We start from the raw sequence: 21,292 nt of genomic DNA on the forward strand, positions 1-21,292 counted from the left end.
TCTTTTTCTGATGGGTTACTTTATACTGCATTTACTTTGAATAAATAGGTTTATGCTACAAAACTTATTTTTGTGTAATATTTCGTAGAATTCGTCAAACACTGTAAATAGCTTAAGGTTCTGTATTTGTAATAAAACCATGAAGAAAAAAAACAAAACAACGAAAAATGGAAAATATTTAATTATGCCTTGATTTTTTTTTACTTTAAAATTCTTTATTTATATCTATGGTAAGCGGGAATAATTAACACTTTTAATGCAGTCGGACAAAACAACTGTTATAAAATAAATTATAACATTTGTTATTTATAAAAAAAGAATATTATTATCGCTTTTGCCTATGTACAGAAAAATTATTTTTTTAATATTCCAACGACTGTCAATAGATTTTAATTATAAAAATAATTTTTAAATTTAGTGTTTCTTTTGCAATTTCTTTTCATTTCTAAGGTTTCTAAAGTTCTCTTTTTCTTTTTTTAATTTTCTTTTCCTTTCATTTATTAATATAAATATATTAATACTATTAATTTTTTAATGTTAACTTTCTTTTGCCCAAGCCGTTGGATTATTTTATTACTGAATTGGATTTTACTTTTTTTTTGTAGTTTTCTTTTTGAAACAAAAACTTGTTAATTTAATCACATAATTCTTTACCTAACGATCAAATATAAAATATAATATTAATAATGCTATTTACAATGAAAATGATTTGAGAATATTTACGAGTTTAATTTTTTCCTCATCACTTGGACTTTGTCGTTTCTCATATCAATTTCATTTAATAGAGATTTCGCAAAATTCGATGGACTAGCTTCCTTATTTAGAAAATCAGAGACTAATTTCGATGGTGGCTTTCCACCGCCGTGTGCTAAGCATTCTCTTCGATATTTCTCACCTGACGATCTGCTGAGGGGATCATTTTGAAAGTAGGTTTGCCAAATCCACGATGCAATTGCCCTTGACGTTAAATACGAATAATATTTAGCTCCATATCCAACTAAATGGGAAAACCTTAATTGCCAGGCCTGTGAATTTAATTTTTTTTTCATTAAAAATTTACTTGAGTATTAATAATAATTTACAGGCCTCGGATAATGACTTTCGACTTTTTTCCATTACAGACTTTGCACTCGATAATTAATTTTAAAAAAGTATCAAAAAGCATTTTTCAAACTAAAAAAGTTGTAAAAAAAATAGCTATCGAAAAATTAAACTTGACCAAAAAACTCGTTTTAGACACTTTACAAAACTGACAAGTAAATATAAATTCTAGTTTTTATAAAAATACCCCGAATAAAAAAACTGCTTTTTCGTCCTTTTTCCTAATTTGAATCGACAAAAACGACTTTCTTTGTGTTTTAAACTCAATCCGAGACCTGGATTAATTCTTCAATAAATATTTATAAACTTACTAATTACCAATCGAATAAAAAAATATAAATTAATTAAATTTCTAATTACCGTGTTTTCAATATAAGGAAGTGTGTAATAATCCCTTTGAATATCAGCCAAAATACTGGTCGTGTCACGTTCTAATTCTTGACTGTGATAAACTTGATCTAACATACTGTAGAATACTTGATTTTGCATTTCCGACGATGGAAAGACACTTTTTGAGGCGAATAATTTTTCCACCAATTGTTCGGGAATTTGTTCTTGTGTTTGAAAGTGTCTAGCAAATAATTTTACTACCTGAAAAATCAAAATTTATATTAATATTTAATATTGTTAAGTGAGAAAAAAGATTTTTTGATTTAGAAGAAAGAAAGATTTTTTTTTCAATTAAATTAAATTAAAATGAATTAAAATTGAATTAAAATTCTAATTACTCGAGGATCACTGGCAAAATACTCCATGAGAATGCTGGGGACTTCGGCAAAATCTGTACTACATCTTGTACCCGTTACGTGTTGATATTTCGTTCTACCAAGCATCGAATGCAAAGCGTGTCCCATTTCGTGAAATAAATTTTCCATTGCCGCCGGTGACAATAGACAAGGATTCGACCATCTCGAAACTGGCAGCGAAATCATTATCACTACTATTGGATTCTAAAATATATTAGCGTAATTAAAAATATCTTATAAATATAATTACACGTAACAAGTTAAAATAAAATTTTTAATTTTAATTAAGATTTGATTTTAATTAAAAATTGAACAAACAAACAAACCTGATAGGAACCATCTGGTAATTGTCGCCCCCCAGTAATTGTAAAATGAGAATCCTGATTCGGTTTTCCTTCACGCTCAAATAAATCACAATAAATATGTCCCAATGATCCTTCTGTTTCGTCAATCACAGCCAATTTATAGACATCATCGTGCCACACTTCTCCCTGATGAGTTGCTTCTGCCTCTAAACGAACTCCAAACAAAGCTTGTGTTATTAAATTTATACCCTCCATACAAGCTCCCAATGAAAAATACGGTGAATAATCAGTCGTTGACATTTGTAACCAAGAATTTCTCGCTTGAGTCGTGAAATATGTTGTGTCCCATGGCATGATTTTCTATTAATGTGAACATTATAAGTAAAAATATAATTTTATATTTCATAAAATTAAAAGAATTTTATGAAAATTGTTGAAAATAATCGAATTAAATTAATATTTTTTAAAAGCAAAAAGGCAAATTTCCAAACGATAAGGAATAAAAATTAAATTCTTTTTACTTACAGTTATCAAATTACGGCCCTTCATCGTTTGCATAATTTCAAAATCCTTCTCAGCTCGGTCTCTTAATTCCTCGTTCAAAATATTCAGAAAGTCCTTCACATTTTCCGGTGTTTCCATTGTAGTTCCTTTCAAAGCTCTGTGAAATAGAATTTATTTTCCTTATAAAATTGCAAAGAATAGGATAAAAATTTAGTCAGGAAATTCAAAAACGTTATTCAAGAAATTGTTCAAAAAAAAAATTCAACAAATTTATGAAAATATGTAAGTGTTAAAAAAATGAAAAATATATTGTTTTAATTATAAATTAAAAAATTTAATTAAATATTTAATTAAACGTAACCTGTGTGCATAGGAAGGAAAACCGCAAATTTGTGCGAGTTTATGCCTTGAATTTAAGAGATCTTTCAAATATAGTTCTTGCGTTCGATCTGGTTGTAAAAATATTTTATAAGTAACTTCACGTATTAATGAACTTGGCGATTCTGCGAAATGACCGTTGATCACGACTTGACCTCTTTCGGCAATAAAGCTAATTCAAAAAAATTAAATCATAATTATTAGTAAAAGAGAAACTAATTAATTAATATTCAGAATTTTTTAAAATATAAAATTTCCTACTATTTTCTCGCTATCGTTGGTATTTGATCTATGCGTATTGATCTTGGCGCGAGAGCCGTTGCTGTGAATTTCTGTCCAATCTGAAAGAGGTGCAAAATTATTATAGATTAATAATAAAAAAAATAAACGCATTTACAAAATTGTTTTTCTTTTCAAAACTACTTTTTCTACGCAAACGATTTATTTTTTGCATTATTTGTTGCTTGTGAATGTAAATTATAAGATTTTCCAAAAACTGAAATGAAAAATATTGTAATTGAATATTTATTGAGTTAAAAATTAATTAGAGATTACTTGTAAAATAAAGTCGTTGTATTCAACAACTTCCCGTCGTTGATCTTCTGGTAAATGAATACCACTCTGTTCGAAGTCAATCGAAAATAATTGTGCAACATGATTATCGATGTCTGTGGTTTTTTCTATATCTCCATTTTTTAAAACACGTTGCAGTGAATCGTACAAATTACGATTAGTGTTTAATCTGCAAAAGAAATTTTTTATTTTTAAAATTCCTAATGCTTATTGTTTTTTTTTATTAAGCATTATAAACAAGTCTTTTCCATCCTATTTAACAAAAAAGTATTGAATTACTTTTCAACTATGCTACTGATTGCCAAACAAGCATCTTCTGCGTGATGTGAAAAATCATCGTCGGGATGAGCAAGTCTAATGAACTCTGCCATATCCGCCACTTGACACAAAGTATTTGAAAGTTCATCGAAAATTTCCACCATTTTTCTTGTACGATCAGGACTTGTCGCCTCCTCGACAAGTTTATTCGAGTGCGATATCGCATAATTTTTCAGAATCTCAAAACCCGCCGCATCTTTTAATTCTGGTATATTAAACAATCCCTGCAAAAAAAATTCGTTTACATTTAAAAAGAACAACAAAATTAATATTAAATAGTTGTATTTAATTTATTTCGTAATTATTTTGTTCAGCAATGTTTTTTATAAGAAAAAACAAGAAATTCCATTTTTTGCAAATGTACATTACTACATTTTAAGGTTACGTAAAAAAAAGCTTGAAAATACTTTTTTAAAAATACTGTTAATAGAGAAAAGAGAATTTTTTACTTACTACTTCTTTATTTTTGTTATTTAACTCTAAATCCGGCGTTGCTTTTGAATTAAAAGCCGTAGCAAGTGGTGACCAAGTACTGACATATTTAACACCATCGATTTGCCTCACAAGTTTTCTTAACAATATTCGCGACATTATTGTAAAATTAATTTTCACGTTTTTTTTACAAACTATTTATAATTTCTAAATGATAAAAAACTATTGAAACTATTGTGTGCCGCATTACAAAAAATTTTTATGCGAATTTTCAGAATTTTTTATTTTTTACAATTTACACCAAGAGCATGGCAGAGTTCAAGTTAGGTTAGGCACGTGGTTAGTTACCATTACTCCTATTGGTCTGCTATTGGTTACTTTTCGGCGCGCAAATTTAAAGTAACGAATGGCGTAATCGTAATATTTAAAACAATCTCCAACTCATTTATTTATTATTATAAGGTAGTTCAAGTTGGGTGGGGGAAATCCAATATGGCTGACATCAGCTGATTTACCGGAGGACAAACAATGCATTGAATTCAATGGGACAAATCAGTTTTTTAACCATAACTTTTTAAATATTCATTTTTGAACCATAGTGTAATGGAAAATTATTCTTTATTTATCGAAATCTATTTTTTAAAACAATAAAACCAAAAAATTAAATTTTATTGTTTTAAAAAATAGATTTCGATAAATAAAGAATAATTTTCCATTACACTATGGTTCAAAAATGAATATTTAAAAAGTTATGGTTAAAAAACTGATTTGTCCCATTAAATTCAATGGATTGTTTGTCCTCCGGTAAATCAGCTGATGTCAGCCATATTGGATTTCCCCCACCCAACTTGAACTACCTTATTCTGTTATAAAAATATTAATAATCTTTTTAGACAATTATTTTATAATAAAATAAATACAATTTAATAAAATTTTAATATATTAAAATTCATTTATTTATTAAAAATAAATATTAAATAAAAATAAATTGTAAATTTTTATGTAATAATTAAACATTTTTTCACAAAATTCTTTTTTTATTCACAAATTTAATAGTTTCTACAATTTGTTCGTGCATATAATATGCTTGTTTTACAAATATAGTATGACACACATAGAAAAAAAAAGCTTTTCACTCATTGACTTTAAATTGATTTTTTCGATAAATAATAATAGTCACATTCTCCAAATCTCATTGAAACAAAATTTCATTTTGATTTTTAAGTAGAATATGCCAAAAACCGCACATGAACTTCTGCAGTTAAAATTAATAGGTATAAATTAATCAGTCTACAAATCTTTACAAAAAAAAACAAAAAAAAAATTAAACATTGATTATGCAAAATCTCACTAATATAGATATTTCTTAAAAAAGAGGCAATAAAATTATTTTTTTCTTTATTATACTGAATCATTTTAATTGCTCTTCAGTTTAAACAAGTACTTATTGTCTTTAAATGATTTAATATTATAAATATGCAAACTGAAATAAATTTTGTACTTTATAATATATAATCTAAAAAAAGAAATATTTGATTAACATGTAAACTTTCATCAAGCAAAAAAATTTCTTTTTTTAAATTTCAATATTTTAATAATAAATATGACCTGCATAAAAATTGAATGACGATTTTCTATTCGCTTGTTAGAAAACAAAAAGAATAATTCTAAATTTGGTAAATTTAACAAATTACAATTTTTCTTTTATAATTTGTCAATTTTACTAAATTCTGTAAATTTTTGATTTTTTCTTTCACTACAAAATAAATCTTTTTAATCTTTTCAAAAAGAATTTACAAAAATTTTCCTTTTCGAAATTCTAAAAAAATTATTAGTTACAGAATATTTCGAATTTACAACGATTTTAGAAATTTAAAAAGAAAGTTTCCCTTTCAAATTTCTAAAAAAATTGTAAATTACAGAAAATTTTGAATATTTCGAATTTACAACGATTTTATAGAAATTTAAAAAGAAAAGAAAATTCTGTTAATAATAACGGAAAAAATTGCGCATTGATTTACAAAAAAAAAATCAGTCGAAAATTTACAGAAAAATATTTACAAATTACAAAATAAGTCTAATTATTGTAATTACTAAAAAAAATTTTTTGTGTCCAGAAATAAGACTAATATTTTTCTGGCGTTTTTCTATATATACGAATATATCTTAAAATAGATCTTTGTAAAAGCGTGATTTGTTAATAATCTCGAGCTACAGGTCAAGGCATTTTAATCGAAATTTGAATATCAATCTTAAAGAAAAAACTTAGTTTTCAAAATAAAAATACTACTTTCAGTAGTAGGAGTAATAAATTAAATTAATAATAGAAGCAAGTAGTCATTTTAAAAAAGACTCTAAACTAAAAATTAAATAACTTTGGATATTTTTTTTTAATTCTAAGGATCTAAATAAATAAACTCTCATCAGATTTTGACTAAATAAATAACAATAATTTTTGTCTTTACGATTTCATCAAATGCCTTGCTACAAGTGCATCAAGAATTTCTACTCTAAATAATGATTTTTTTGTACTGTCTCCGCCAGTTTCGATGTTTCATCTTTTTTTTATGAAATTAGTATCGGGTAACTATTTGGGAATTCAGTCTAACGAATTCTGTACAATGTGTTTCGTATATAAGAACAATCCTGAAAGGAATATTATTTTTTTTTTACAAAAATACATTATTTTTACACTATACGCTTAAGCCCTGAAATCGTCTTTCTTATCTTAAAAAATGAATCGCACATATTTCATATTCAAAGAGAGACAAAAAAAAATATCTTATGTGCGAAAAAATTCTGTGCGATTTACATCTCACTCTCATTTGGCGGTGAGGAACAACAATAAATACTGCAGCCAAAGGCACGATGGTTTTTTCTTTTCAAATGACAATATAAAGCTGCTTACTTTCATCACTAGATAAGAAATAATGGAACTTTCCTTCGTCTTCATCTCAAAAAATGTCATCTTTTCACAATATTCGTCCATGGACTCGAAATCTGTATAAACAAGTGTACTCAAGTTGACCATGATTGCTGTGTATTCGCAACTCCACATGATCGTAATTTGTCTTTATCGTCGTATTCTGCAAAAGACAAAAAAAAATTAATCCTTTCTTCTTAAATTAAAAAATTTGAATTAATGAACTTTTCAAACTTTATTTAATAACTAGCAAATGTCACGGGCGAAACGTGATACTCAATTTATCATTATTATTCAAATTACAAAATTTTTTTATTTTCAAATATGAATTTTTGAATAATTTCAGATAATAGAAATTAATTGAAAATAATTCGCATTAATGATGAATAAATATTTATAAATACGAACCTGAACAGGGAAATATTGTAAATTATCTTCAGAGTCAAGAAACTCGTATTCTCCAAACATAACGGGTTCCAAATCGTTCTCATGCTTCAATCCCTAAAATTACCATCAAAATAAATAACCAAATTTTTAAAAAATAAAATAGTAAGTAATAAATTTAAAATATCTTAAAAAAATTATAAATTTATTATAATAGATGCAAATTAGAAATTATTAACGAACCCAAACGTTAAATTTGCGCGGTGCACTTCTCATATCTCCATTTGGTAAAATTGATTTCGGTACATGCTCCAATGTAAAACCAGTGACGTAAATAAAGTTGCGTAATTTAATTAATAAATAGCCAGGGAAATCTTGAAAAGCCCAACACGCGCCAGGTTGTAAAGTATTTCCCTGTATCACAGTTCGAGGATCGTTACTTTCATAATACAAGGTTAAACCAAAGAGCTTATAAGCTCTCGTTTTAACATTATATCCTTGTGTACATCGTGTACTGATCACTTGACCACCTGTAAGTTTTAAAAAGAAAAGAGCGACAATAAATTTTACAATTTCCCTTTTTTTCCAAAGACAAGATAATAAATTTTTTTCTCTTCAGATTATTCACCTGCTGTTTCCAATGCATAATCAACTCTTCCCGTTTTGTCAGCGTCATAAATCTTGAGTACTTCTTTAACGATTTTTCTCATGTCCTCCATTGATAGATTGCCACTAATTCTCTCTACTTCCGATTCTGTCAATCGAATTCAAATAAATTGAAATAAAATCTATTTTAAATCTATCAATTCTTTAATAAATTAAATATTTGAAGCTTTGTAAATTATCATTTTATAATTATTTTTTCAATTAGCATAACTATAAAAAAATCATAAAATAAATAAAATTTTTTTTAAATATTAATAATTGTCAAGTTTATTGATAGTTACGAAAACTTTCTTTTTGAATTTTAATGAAAATTGATTATTTTTAAAATACTGTAATTTTACGAAATATAATTCTTCAAATTTCGAATAAAAAAAAAATAATAATTATAATTTACAACTGATTAAAAATATTATAAAGAAGGAATTAAATTACTAATGGAAATTACATACCTTTTAGATTTTCCTTTTGCATATTATCATTTTCCCGTATCAATAGTAAACTTTGAATGACTCTTGACAATTCTTCCTTTGAAGTTGAACTACCGAAATATCCAGCTAGAAGCCTATCGATGTGACTATCAATTTTCTCGTCAGTCAAAGTCGGAACATTTGAATCACAACAGGACTTCAATTGAAAGTAATTGTCGCGAAGTGCTTCAAATTCCACTTTCATTGCGCTGATGGTCTCATAATTTTTTTCATTCACATCCTGACGAAAATGTTCTTCCAAATCAGTTAGTTTTTTCTGAAATTAATACATTAAATAATTGAAAAAAAACTTATAAATGAAAAGAATAAAAATGAAATAAAATAAAAAATGAAATACAATAAAAATAAAAATAAACTAAAAATTAAAGAAAAGAAAAGAAAAAAAGAAAAACGTATTTGTATATGATCAGGGTTGCCATGCTTTTGCTCTTTTCAAATTCACTGACTTTTCCAAGTTTTCCAGGTTAAAAAAGAGAATTTTTCCAGGTTTGTAAAACAAAAATTATTCAAAAACATCAATAACGAAAAACCGAATTCTTTAAAATTCAACATTTTTTCTTCTCTTATATGGCATTTAGCTTCATTATTTTTGGTCTCTGCAAAAACACTTTACTTATTTAATAGTTTCCACCCTTTGGTAAAAAATTTAAAATTATTTAAAATCATAAAAAATTCGAAAAACCGAATTTCTTAAAATTCAACATTTTTTCTTCTTTTTTATGGCATTTAGCTTCATTATTTTTGGGCTCTTCAAAAACACTTTACTTATTTAAAAGTCTTCGACCTTTGATAAAAAATTTTAAATTATCAAAAATCATAAAAAATTTGAAAAACCGAATTTCTTAAAATTCAACATTTTTTCTTCTTTTTTATGGCATTTAACTTTATTATTTTTGTGCTCTTGAAAAATACTTTACTTATTTAATAGTCTCCACTTTTTGGTAAAAAATCTAAAATTATCAAAAATCATAAAAAATTTGAAAAACCGAATTTCTTAAAATTCAACATTTTTTCTTCTTTTTTATGGCATTTAACTTTATTATTTTTGTGCTCTTGAAAAATACTTTACTTATTTAATAGTCTCCACTTTTTGGTAAAAAATCTAAAATTATCAAAAATTCGAAAAAATTTGAAAAACCGAATTTCTTAAAATTCAACATTTTTTCTTCTTTTTTATGGCATTTAACTTTATTATTTTTGTGCTCTTGAAAAATACTTTACTTATTTAATAGTCTCCACTTTTTGGTAAAAAATCAAAAATTATGGAAAATTATCAAAAATTAGAAAAACCGAATTTCTTAAAATTCAACATTTTTTCTTCTTTTTTATGGCATTTAACTTTATTATTTTTGTGCTCTTGAAAAATACTTTACTTATTTAATAGTCTCCACTTTTTGGTAAAAAATCAAAAATTATGGAAAATTATCAAAAATTAGAAAAACCGAATTTCTTAAAATTCAACATTTTTTCTTCTCTTTTATGGCATTTAGCTTTACTATTTTTGTGCTCTTGAAAAACACTTTACTTATTTAATAGTCTCCACCCTTTGGTAAAAAATTTTAAATTATTAAATTTCCTGACATTTCCAGGTTTTTCAGGTTTCCAGGTTGCGTAGCAACCCCGTTTATGTTGCAAATCTAATATTCTTATGCAATCATTTTATATTTATCTAAAAAAATTGTTCTAAAAAAAATATACTTTAGTAAACGAAAATACATTGATATAAATTAATCTTACGTCATATTTACTCCATATACTATCGTCATTCTTCCTTAGATCTTCAATCACTTGTGTTACGTTTTTCAAATGTTCCTATTTACAAAAATCCGAATTAATACAAATTATTCAATTTCTATTATTCAATAAATAAGAATATAGTATCAATACAGCAAGAATACGCAAATAAAATATCAAAACTATAATAAAAACAAACAAAAAAAAACTTCAACTTACAGTTTGCAAAATGTCTTTCCTCTCAAGTCGTTGAACTTTCTCCGTCAGTATTTGAAGAAGTGATCTCAATTCATTTTCTCGGGATGTATCGATGACAAATCCTTTCAAATCCGCCGTATTATGCAATGATGGCACTATTTCTTCGGTTTGTTTCGTAAAAACTGGCATCAATCGTGGTAAACACCAGAATCCTGTAAAAGAAAATTTTTTTTGTTTCCCTTTAAGAATAAAAGTAGGAAAAAAATATTTTTCTTTCCACAACAAAAACTTTTACAAATCAGAAAAAAAATTGAAATTATTTATTTTTTTGATTGTGAAGGAACAATATTACGATAACTGTGAGAAGGATAGACGAAGGAACTCACCGATCGAATAGCTTGAATTTTTAAATGTCAACTCTTGAAATCTCCAGAGAATTTGCCTTCCTCTATCCTTCTCCCTTTACATCTGCTCATCTTTTAAATGTCCATTATACTGAAAACTTTTTACGATGCCACCAAAAACGTCTTTTTGCAATTAATAAAAAAAAAATTAATATTATAACTTTCAAGATTGTTGCACTAAACTGTATTAAATGCAGAAACAAAAGGGTGAACGAGTTTTTAAAATTAAAATTATTCATTTCATTACTAAAATAATGTATAAAAATAGTAGTTTTATTATTAACGTTAATGATAAATTCGTATTTTATTATTGTTTGATTTTAAATTCAATTTTCAATTATATTTATATTTTTATTCAATATTTATATATTTAATCAGAAAGCTGCCCTTCAGGTAATCATTTAAACTGAAGACAATTTAATTCAGTCTTTTATCGAACCTCTTAAAAAATGTTTTTATCGAACAAATTGTATAACTCTATAAATTCGCACTATAAAAAAATTATAAACTATTGCAATAAAAATTGAAGCCTTGTGATTTTTAACGAAATTTAAGGAATTGCAAGTGAAATACTATAGTTTGTTTAGTAACAAGCAAAAATACAAAACTACTGTAATTCTATATTAATTAGTATAAACTTATTCTAAAAAATGCCCAACCGGTTATAGACAGACTATATTTGCGTATAAAATGATTTATAGCTTTTTAAAGGCACCATAATAAAGGCGGCGAGAACTTATACTCATTGGTGTGAAAAACCTTTGGCTATTGACAAGTGACTAAATAATTATCGAGACACGACATTTTAATAATAAATTCAAAATATTCAACAAAACTAAAAAAAAGAACGTTCTTTTAAAAAATTACCAATTAACACAGCACACAAAAAAATCTCTTTTAAATCAGAGATTTGAAATTCTTTTTAAGTAACTAATGAGAAATATAAATATTTATATTTTTAAAAATATTTTTAAGATAAATATTTATATTTATATTTAATATTTTTAATGTTTTTTAAGTATTCAAATTTTAATATTTTTGAAAGAATACTTTTAAAGCAACATTAATTAAAGCAACCGAACACCAAACAACATGCAACATAAATATAAATCTAACAACTCAAAATACTTTTATGAGAGGAACATGTCTAAATCATTGAAAATCAACACTAAAGAAAGTAGCGAAAAACAAAAACATTACTTAGAAAAAAATGTTAGTTAATATTAGAAAAAAACAACTTTTTCAATCGCGAACTTTCTCAAAAAAAATAAAAAAAAAAAATTACCAAGGAATATTCCACCCGATTTCGGGCAGAGACACGTTCACCCTTGGTATTTCAGGCAAAGAAAAGTCCTTATAAAAAGTGAAATATTTTACGAAAAGTTCATAATCGATAAATGATATATAGTAAATATCATTGATAAAATTTTGTGACATTTCAGTGACGTCGTTATGAACATTTTTCAGATAATCCAGACATGTAAAAGTATATTTTTGCATAATGTAAGCTCCTGAAACAAAAAGAGGATAAATACCGCTGCTACGATTCAAAACTGCTTTCAATTTCACAACACAACTTGGAAATATTTTCACCATATTGAAAAACGAAACAAATAATATAAAATTGAAGATAATTTTAAAATATAAAATTTTTAATTGAAATTGCAAAAAATAAATGAAAAATTAAAAACAAAAATTAAATTAACAATCAGTTTAAGTAAGTTCTAAGTTTACAAAATTTTTCGTATTCTTTTCTAGTTTTTCTCAAATTAAATCCGTAACCGAATTTTTATTTATTGAAATTCAAGTACTCACCAGCCAAAAGGAGAAGAGGCAAGAGAATAATGAAGAAAAGTTTTCTACGTCTTCCCTGCACACGTTGTCTTGTATTCATTATTCGACTTAAAAACCACGAATCTAATAACATCATATTGACTAAAAATAAATAAACTTTCTCAAAAACACGATCAAGCGTTTTCCACAATCGACTCCAGTTTGATTCTGTAAGAATTACCTGATTTTAATTAAAATTTTTCCTTTGATAATTAATTATTTTCTTGACATAATCGAAATAGAAAAATTTCAGTGAAGTTCACAACGTCCATGATCAATGATTTCAAGAAAAAAATATATTTCTCTTAACAAAAACAATAAAATTTTTTGGTTACAAATTCTTTTTATTTCAAATTATTGCTGAAAAAAATATATAAAAAAAGAATATTTTCTTCTAAATCGTTGATTGTAAACGTATGAACTTTATTAAAGTGTAGAAAACGAAAATGGAAACATTTTTTTAAAAAAACATAAAATTTGTAAGAAAAATTTGTAAGCAAAATAAGAAAAATAGATACTTGAAAGAAAGTCTCAAAAAATAAATACGAGAATTTTTCCCTCACCTTGATATTGTTGATAGTTATGACTAGCAGATTGTTCCTTTTTTTTAAAGACTCCTAAAGTAGCAAAAGTTAATGTCCCGTAAAATATTGTCGTGATAATTGATATGATTTTCAAAAATATATTTGAAATTCTTGAAGTTCTATTTGAATTCACTGTCGTTGTTCTAGTGATTGCTTCATCTAATTCTGTATCGGATTCTCCTTGTGATAAATGACCATATTTACGTGCAATGAAAGTTTCATTTGATTTATACCTAAAAAATAATTTTTTTTCTTTAAAAATCCTTTAGAAAAAAACCTTTATAACAAAAATTGTTTCCTTTTTTTAACAAAATTTACTATTTATATTTATACTACTTATAGTTTAAATATAATTATTTATTTTACTATATAAAATTTTCTAAAAATATACAGTGACAATGTATTGAGTCTATTAATTTTATTTTTAAGTAGCAAGTTAATTTTTAAAAGTTCAACAAATTTTTAAGTATACAAACCTCTCTTCGGGAGATAGAATTGGTGATAAATGAGGTGATAATTGGTTAGAATCATAAACTATTTCTCGATGTGATGTGTATTGTTCAACGTGAGTTCTTTTATAAATAACGGATTTCCCTGCAAAATCTGAGGTGTGCGCCTGATTAAAGACATGAGAAGCATTTTCCATTCTCTAAAAACAAAACAATAAAGCAATAAATAAATAAATATTTTTATAAATTAACTGCTTTAAAAATAATTTGAATAAAAATTTTTCAAAAACTATCTTCTTGACAGTTTGTAATTAAAATTATTTAAAATTTTCTGACATTTTAATTTGGAACCTTTTTATTATTTTATTTTTATTTTTTTATTATTTATAAAAATTATTTACGCAGCTCAATTATTTTTGGAATTTTTAAGTAAAATTTGTACCAAAAATAATTTGTAAGTAATAATTTTATAATAGTTCTTAACTGTTTATTTAAAAAAATTATTTATTAATATGTTATTTTCCTTTAGAAATAATGAAAGTTTTGAATAATTTTATTCCAAAATTCTAAAAAATAATTGACTTTTCAAAAAATTGCAGTTGTAATTTTTATAAATAATTAAATTTAAAAATGTTTTACATTGAATTTATTTGAAATTTCAATTAAAATAAATAAGAATAAGCTTTTAAACATTTGTTTAACAAAAATTCTTGAATTTTTGAATAATTTAATGTAGAAATTCTTAAAAAGAAAATTAGTTTTTTGAAAAATTGTATTTATATTCTTTTTCAAAATAATTGAATTCCTGAAAATAATTTAAAAAATTGAAACAATCAAAGGTTTTGTCAAATTTCATTCAAATAAATTTTGTATTTGAAAGAATTTAATTTTATTACTTTTAAAAATTGTTTAGAAATATAATCATATTTTTGAAAAATATTTTTCGTATTTTTCAAAATTTCGAAAAATTGTATTTTTTAAAAAATAAGTTTTTATTAAATTTCAAAAAGAAAGTTTTTTATCTAACAATGGCCTTTAAAATTTCACGCGCGCGTGCTAGTTGGATTATAATATTAATATAAATAAATAAAAATTTCGGTAATAAATATAAATTCTTTATACAAAAGACTTTAATGCTTTTTAATATCATATCAATAAACAAATTAGTAATAATAATAAAAAATCGAGATAACAGAGATAAAATTAATAACCATAATATTTTTAGATATTATAAAATTTCTGAAAACATTATATGATACCGAAAGTAATTACCATTTATCACCTTCAATTTTCCAAATTATCAAAAAAAAATAAAAATGAAAATAACCTTTGATTGTACAATAATGATAATTTAATAATAATCATTCAAAAAGAAATATTCAAAACAAAAAACATACCATGTTATCCTCTTTAATTGAGGAAATATCGACAATATCGCCACCACTATGTTCGCCAGTCTCGAGATTTAAACTTTGATGACTGTTTGATATCGAACTGCCGTGCGTGCTACTGCAATCAGAATGAATGGAACGCCGGGACATATTAGGCATAGCCAAAACGCCTGGAGCTATTTCGTAACGACATTGCGATGCACGAGAATACGTGTAATCAGTTTTAGGAAATACACTGCAATCATAAATGTATGTTTTAGAAAACAAGAACATTTTTCACTTTCTTTTCAATTTTTTTTTTCGTTTTAACAATTAAAAAAAAAGTAATCAACAGAATTTTACAATTTCAAAAATATCTAATCAAGATGAATAGAAATTATGTAAGCCTTTCAAAAAAGGCAAAGTCAAGAAAATTGAAAAAAATTTCGAACTTCTCAATCGTCTCTAAATTGATACTGAATATAAAATACAATATTTATGAGAAATATGTAATATTGAACACCTTGTATTTTCTACAGAGGGCATTTCAAATGTTATTTGTGAAAGAAGGTAAACAAACGTTTTTGGACAAATCAAATCATGTTTCTAATTTGAAAGAATATTTTCAATATATTAATATGATTTTTTTTTGTAGAAATTGAAATTAGTATTATTTTTATTGACAAATTAATAAAATTATTCCTTTTTTCCTTTAAAAGAAAACAATTTTTAATTTGTTTTTAACTGAGAAAAAGGTGTTTTAATTTTATTACTTAATTTTAGTATTAACTTTATTTTATTAAGAAAAAATCTTTATTTTCTGCTATCCACTTAATTTATTTTTAAATAAATCATAAAATTTTCAATTAATTGAAAAGAAAGTTTTCGTATTGGGACAAAATATATTTTTTCTGGTAAAAATAATATTATTGAACTTACTTCCACCATTCACCGGCTTTTTTATAAATTTCGTATGCAGATCCAGGACGACTTGGAGGATCCTCTCGTTCGCCATCCTCCGAGGAATAATCACTGGTTAGCATTTTTTTTGGCGTTACACTCTTTCTTTTGCGCTCAATTTTTGCATTTGCTGCATTATCCTTCACTTCATTCTGACCATTAGAGACAGTTTGTCTCTTAACTCGCTGCCGCTCAGAACGTCGTGTGGATTTCTTTCCAGTGACATTCTCCTGAATTTCTTTCTGTGTTTCAAATTCGTCCTCTCGCTCTTCTATCACATCCATGTTTTGCTCCTGATTCTTTGCATTCACTGTTCTGTAGATTTTTTATTTTTAATTATAAAAAATGAACTTTCAGTTAAATAAATTAACTTCTTAGTTCATTTTTTTTTTACTATTTTCAGGCCTTGAATCGACTTTAACGAACCAAGAAAGTCGATTAAAAATAAAAAAAATCGAAAAAACGAAAAAGTCGTTTATTTAATTCACTGTTGTCAGAAAAAATTTTAGTTTGTATTTTCCTGATTCTTCACTGATTTCTAAATTCAATTAATTAAAACTTGAATAATTTTGCTAAATAAATATTTAAATACTTTTTATTTCTTTTTTCACGGGAAATAAAATTTTAAAAATTTCAACTTCTGAAATTTATAATTTCTAAAAATTACAACTATACCCTTTCAAAATTCAATTATTTTCTATAATTTTGAACTAAACTTTATCTCTAAATCAATTATCTATATTAATTATTAATGATTTTCCGAAAGTTCTTCGAGAATTCAATTATTTTAATACAAAAATTCAATTTTTTATAATAATTGAAACTGTTCATTATCCCTTTTAAAGAATATTAAAGAAAAATAGAAAAATTTTAATAAAGTAATTCTTAAAATAAATTTTTTTTAAATATTTCTAAATAATTTTCGAAAGACAATATTTTTACAATTACATACAATTAGAAAATGGACAAAAAATTGAAATTTAGTAAAATCTTTTAAAAAATAATTAAAATTTGGTAAAATTTTCGAAAAATAATTGAAATTTGATAAAATTTTTTCAAAATAATTAAGTTTTTAAAAAATATTTAAAAAAATAATCAAATTTTTAAAGAATTTTAATTAAAAATCTCTCTGAAATTTTAATACGTTTAAAGAAGTAAATTTTTAATAGATTTTAATTTACTTTGTATGACGGTAATTAAATCTTTAAAAATTATGATAAGACAATTCGAAGAAATAGTTTTTTATAAATATTTTAATGTAATTTTTTTGAAAATAATTGAATTTTAAAAAAGAATTTTTGTATAACTCAAAAAAAAAAAATAATAAATTTTTTTAAGTATTTCAATTAAAAATATTAAAAATGTTTTTTTTCCTCCAAAATGTTAAAAATATTTCTATGCTATTATTATTTTTAATGTATTTGAATTTTTGATAATATATTATCGAAAATATGGAAAATAATTGAATTTTAAAAAATTAGAATGAAAAAACTCTGAAAATTAGTTTATTCAAAAATATTTTTATAATCTAATTTTCATTAAAATTTTTGAGAATTCAATATTATTTCAAAAATTTTTAATTAAAATTCTTTAAAAGTTATTTTTTTCAAAAATTGTATTAAAATACGTGAAAAAAATGATTTTATTTTCAATGAAATTGTACAAAATTTCAATTATTAAAAATCTTTTTAATTGTATATTTTAAAAATTTAATTAAAAAAATTATTCTAAAATAACTTTTCAAAGATTTGTCTATTGTTATACTTTTCACACTATAAAAATCGAAATAAGTTGAAGTTTATACTAAAAATGTGGTATTTTGATGCAAAATTTGGAGCGAAAATCGAGAAAGTAGCAATTTTTTAATATAAGTCGATAAAAGTCGCATTATTCGAAAAAAGTCGAAAATGTCATAATATCCGAGGCCTGTATTTTAATTTATTTAAAATAGCTAATCAAAAGTTTAAATAGTCAGTTAGGTATTATTAAAATTTGGTGTTTAGTAAAATTTCTAAAGTTTCTATTTACATAAATACATCACTTCTTTCAAAGGGAAATCGTCTCTTTTTGTCTGAGATGAAAGAGAACTTAAAATAAACCTGATGTGATTCTTTTTTGCAAGAAAACAAATTACAAAAATTACTTTTTGAAATTTATATGCGAACTATTTAAAAAAAACTCACAGTGATCTTGAACTTGATCTTCTGCTGCTGGAGACCTCCCCGGGGGTATAAGATCGTTCACGACTTCTTTTTCTCAGATCATAGTGATGATCTGTTGTTTCCGAGTCGATATTTTGACTCAAAACTTGTGGTGTTAATGAACGTGACCTCGTATTTCGCATTTGACGATCATGTTCCATTTTCCTAGTGAGAACCATTATTATTTTTAAATATTTCACTATTTAACTTTAAATACAAAAAAAGAGAAATTTTTCCTCGAGTTTGAAATTGTCATTCCAACATTCTGGAGGTAATGAAATTTTACCACTAAAAGTTTGAAACTCATGAGCTGAAGCACATGTTCACATCTAAAAATATACATATCCCCCCTTGAAAGAAATAAAATAGAGAGGGAATAGAAGGAAGGTTATTCAAGTCTCCGAGAGACTTGATTTAAAGACAAGACCTTGCTCATTTTACAATCCTCCCTCTGCTTTTTCTTTTAATATATATATATATTTACCGCGCGATAAAAATTATAACCTCTTTCTCTAAATCGACAGATATTGTAAATTTATTCCATTTATTCAAATTGCAACAAAACGTCAAAACGTCGCAATTTAATTCGCGAAACATTTATTATCGATAATCTATTCCAAAATTACATCAGCAGTGTGTAAACACTGTAAACTGATGTTTGCTCTGTCTCTGAATCATCCACTTCATAACCTCCATATACGAATATTAAGAAATGATTTTTATATACTTTTACTCCATTTACTTCTCATGTTTTTTTTAATAATTATTATTTTCCTCTTACGATTAACAATACAATCTGTTGCATAAATTATTAAAATCAATAAAATCAATCCGCCATTCATTTTTAATAGGCGATTGTTTTCATGATTATCGATAACATAATCGTAAAAGGAAAAAGAATGACTAAAAACATTTATGAGGCGAAGCGGTTCGATTGATAATGTGCTTACGAAAAAACTATTAATAGAAAATTTACTTACAATTGGGATAAATCTTGAACTTTTTATGAAATGTATTAAATTAAAAAAGCGTAATCGCACGAAATTGCGTGTCATTAATTATTTGATAACGTAGGACTCTCTACATTTCCTGGTACTTGGTTTTCTTCTTTTTTTCAACTCTTTTCTGTCACAAGTCTCTAAATTTATTAACACATGGACACGGGGCAAAACAGTTCTCGTAAACCTGATAAATTTAGATCAGCAACTATTATTAAAAATCTGACACTTCTTTTTTTATTGCACGCACACAGACTCTTTTGCATAAAACCGTCGTCTTGTTGCCAAAAAAAATGTCAAACTCCTGCGCATGCGTTTCCGGACGCCATCTGCATTGGCGCGTACTTTTAAATAAAAATGAAAATATTTAGTTTTTTTTATTAATATAGTTATTATTGTTAATAGTTTTTTATTAGTATTTTAATACTTCTTTTCTATTACTAGCTCCTCCGACGGCCGCAAGCGGCCGTCTACGGTGCTAGTTTTTATATGTCCATTATCCAAGTCCATTATTTTATTAATAATAATATTCAAATATTTTCAGTTAATAATTTGCTTATTTATATTTGAAATGTTGACGTTTTTTTTGACATTGCAAAATAAGATTTATTATGAGTACTTTCTATTAACAAAAATAAAATTTATATATTCGCGCTCTTTTTAAATAACATACGACTGCAGCGCCACCTTCACATGTACAAACAATTTTAAAAACACCCTTCTATTAAGATACATTCTCAATGCCCATTCTTTACTTCGATACTTTTCGATACATTCGACCTTTCTACTCCATGTCTTTTTTAAGAAAGGATTACGTTTTAATATAAGAAATATTCCTATTTTTTAAAAAATCAGAACTGAAATAATCAAATAACAGTAAATTGGTACGATTGGTACTACCGAATTCAAGTTACCGACACAATTTGCAGGCAACTTCATACTTTAATTTTTAAAAAATTAGCGGGAACAGACATTTGTTTAAATAAATTAAAATCTTGGAATTTTTCGAGAGTAAAAATCTCAACTAATACGCTTTTATTTTGTTCGTTACTTTTCGTACAGTGAATTTTATAAATAGCGCAGACATACAATAAGTTTGGTATTTTGAATATGTTTGAAGGTATTTACAATGTATCATTAAAATTATAAAGAAAATTAATTAATAAAAAGAATCAGTTACCACAAGTCATTTCATTCTCACACTTCACAATACGATTTCTTTTTTTTATTTTTTAAACACTTAAAAAAAATTTAAATCGCGCTTTCTGAATGTGAAATTAATTCGATCATTATAATTAATAAATTTTAATTATAGAAATCAAAAATGAAATGATTTTCCGATTATTATGCCTCACAAGAAAAAAAGAAGAAAACTAATTTAAACTAATCTCGAACTAAAAAAAAATTAAACCTACGAAAAAAAAATTTTCCCTAATTTAAATTGCATATTTTTTTATATATAGTGCTAAACAAATTTCAAAATTACTATATAATTGAAAAAGAGTGGATCATAAAATTTTTTTCTCTTTTTTATTATTCTCTTGCGCGGAATTTTTTTATTATATTTTATAAAGAATTAATTTATTCAAACTCCAAAATGAGATATTTTTATTTTACTGATCCAACTCTTTCTCATCGGAGGCTTTATTTTTCTAAGTCACGAAAAAAAGCCTTGAGAATTGTATTTATTATTATCTAAAAAGAATTTTTTGCGAAATCTTAGAAACAATTAACGTTGAGAAA

General features: G+C 25.0%; 2 protein-coding genes across 3 annotated transcripts; both read right to left on the bottom strand.

The window, feature by feature from the left end:
• Positions 1–418: 418 nt before the first annotated feature.
• Positions 419–4,695, bottom strand: LOC122508292 (mitochondrial intermediate peptidase). Its single transcript, XM_043621568.1, has 10 exons — positions 4,379–4,695; positions 3,887–4,149; positions 3,590–3,776; positions 3,296–3,375; positions 3,018–3,206; positions 2,678–2,813; positions 2,174–2,512; positions 1,830–2,051; positions 1,462–1,692; positions 419–1,025 (listed from the first exon to the last, which is right to left on the bottom strand). The coding sequence occupies exons 1-10, from the start codon at positions 4,514–4,516 to the stop codon at positions 720–722; spliced, it is 2,091 nt and encodes a 696-aa protein (XP_043477503.1). The 5' UTR covers positions 4,517–4,695; the 3' UTR covers positions 419–719.
• Positions 4,696–6,983: 2,288 nt separating this feature from the next.
• Positions 6,984–19,832, bottom strand: LOC122508293. 2 transcript variants are annotated; one of them, XM_043621570.1, is made up of 14 exons: positions 19,532–19,832; positions 18,534–18,716; positions 16,330–16,665; positions 15,418–15,646; positions 14,048–14,220; positions 13,551–13,804; positions 12,970–13,155; positions 10,772–10,962; positions 10,556–10,630; positions 8,780–9,074; positions 8,293–8,418; positions 7,908–8,194; positions 7,689–7,781; positions 6,984–7,443 (listed from the first exon to the last, which is right to left on the bottom strand). In XM_043621570.1, the coding sequence occupies exons 2-14, from the start codon at positions 18,710–18,712 to the stop codon at positions 7,330–7,332; spliced, it is 2,538 nt and encodes an 845-aa protein (XP_043477505.1). In that variant the 5' UTR covers positions 18,713–18,716; positions 19,532–19,832; the 3' UTR covers positions 6,984–7,329. The 2 variants fall into 2 exon arrangements, with proteins under 2 accessions (XP_043477505.1, XP_043477504.1); XM_043621569.1 differs by lacking the exon at positions 19,532–19,832 and having other exon boundaries at positions 18,534–18,851.
• Between the last annotated feature and the right edge of the window lie 1,460 nt (positions 19,833–21,292).

This window comes from Leptopilina heterotoma, unplaced genomic scaffold (assembly GCF_015476425.1).
Source record: "Leptopilina heterotoma isolate Lh14 unplaced genomic scaffold, ASM1547642v1 Lhet_53, whole genome shotgun sequence".
In the NCBI taxonomy this organism is placed as follows: domain Eukaryota; kingdom Metazoa; phylum Arthropoda; class Insecta; order Hymenoptera; family Figitidae; genus Leptopilina; species Leptopilina heterotoma.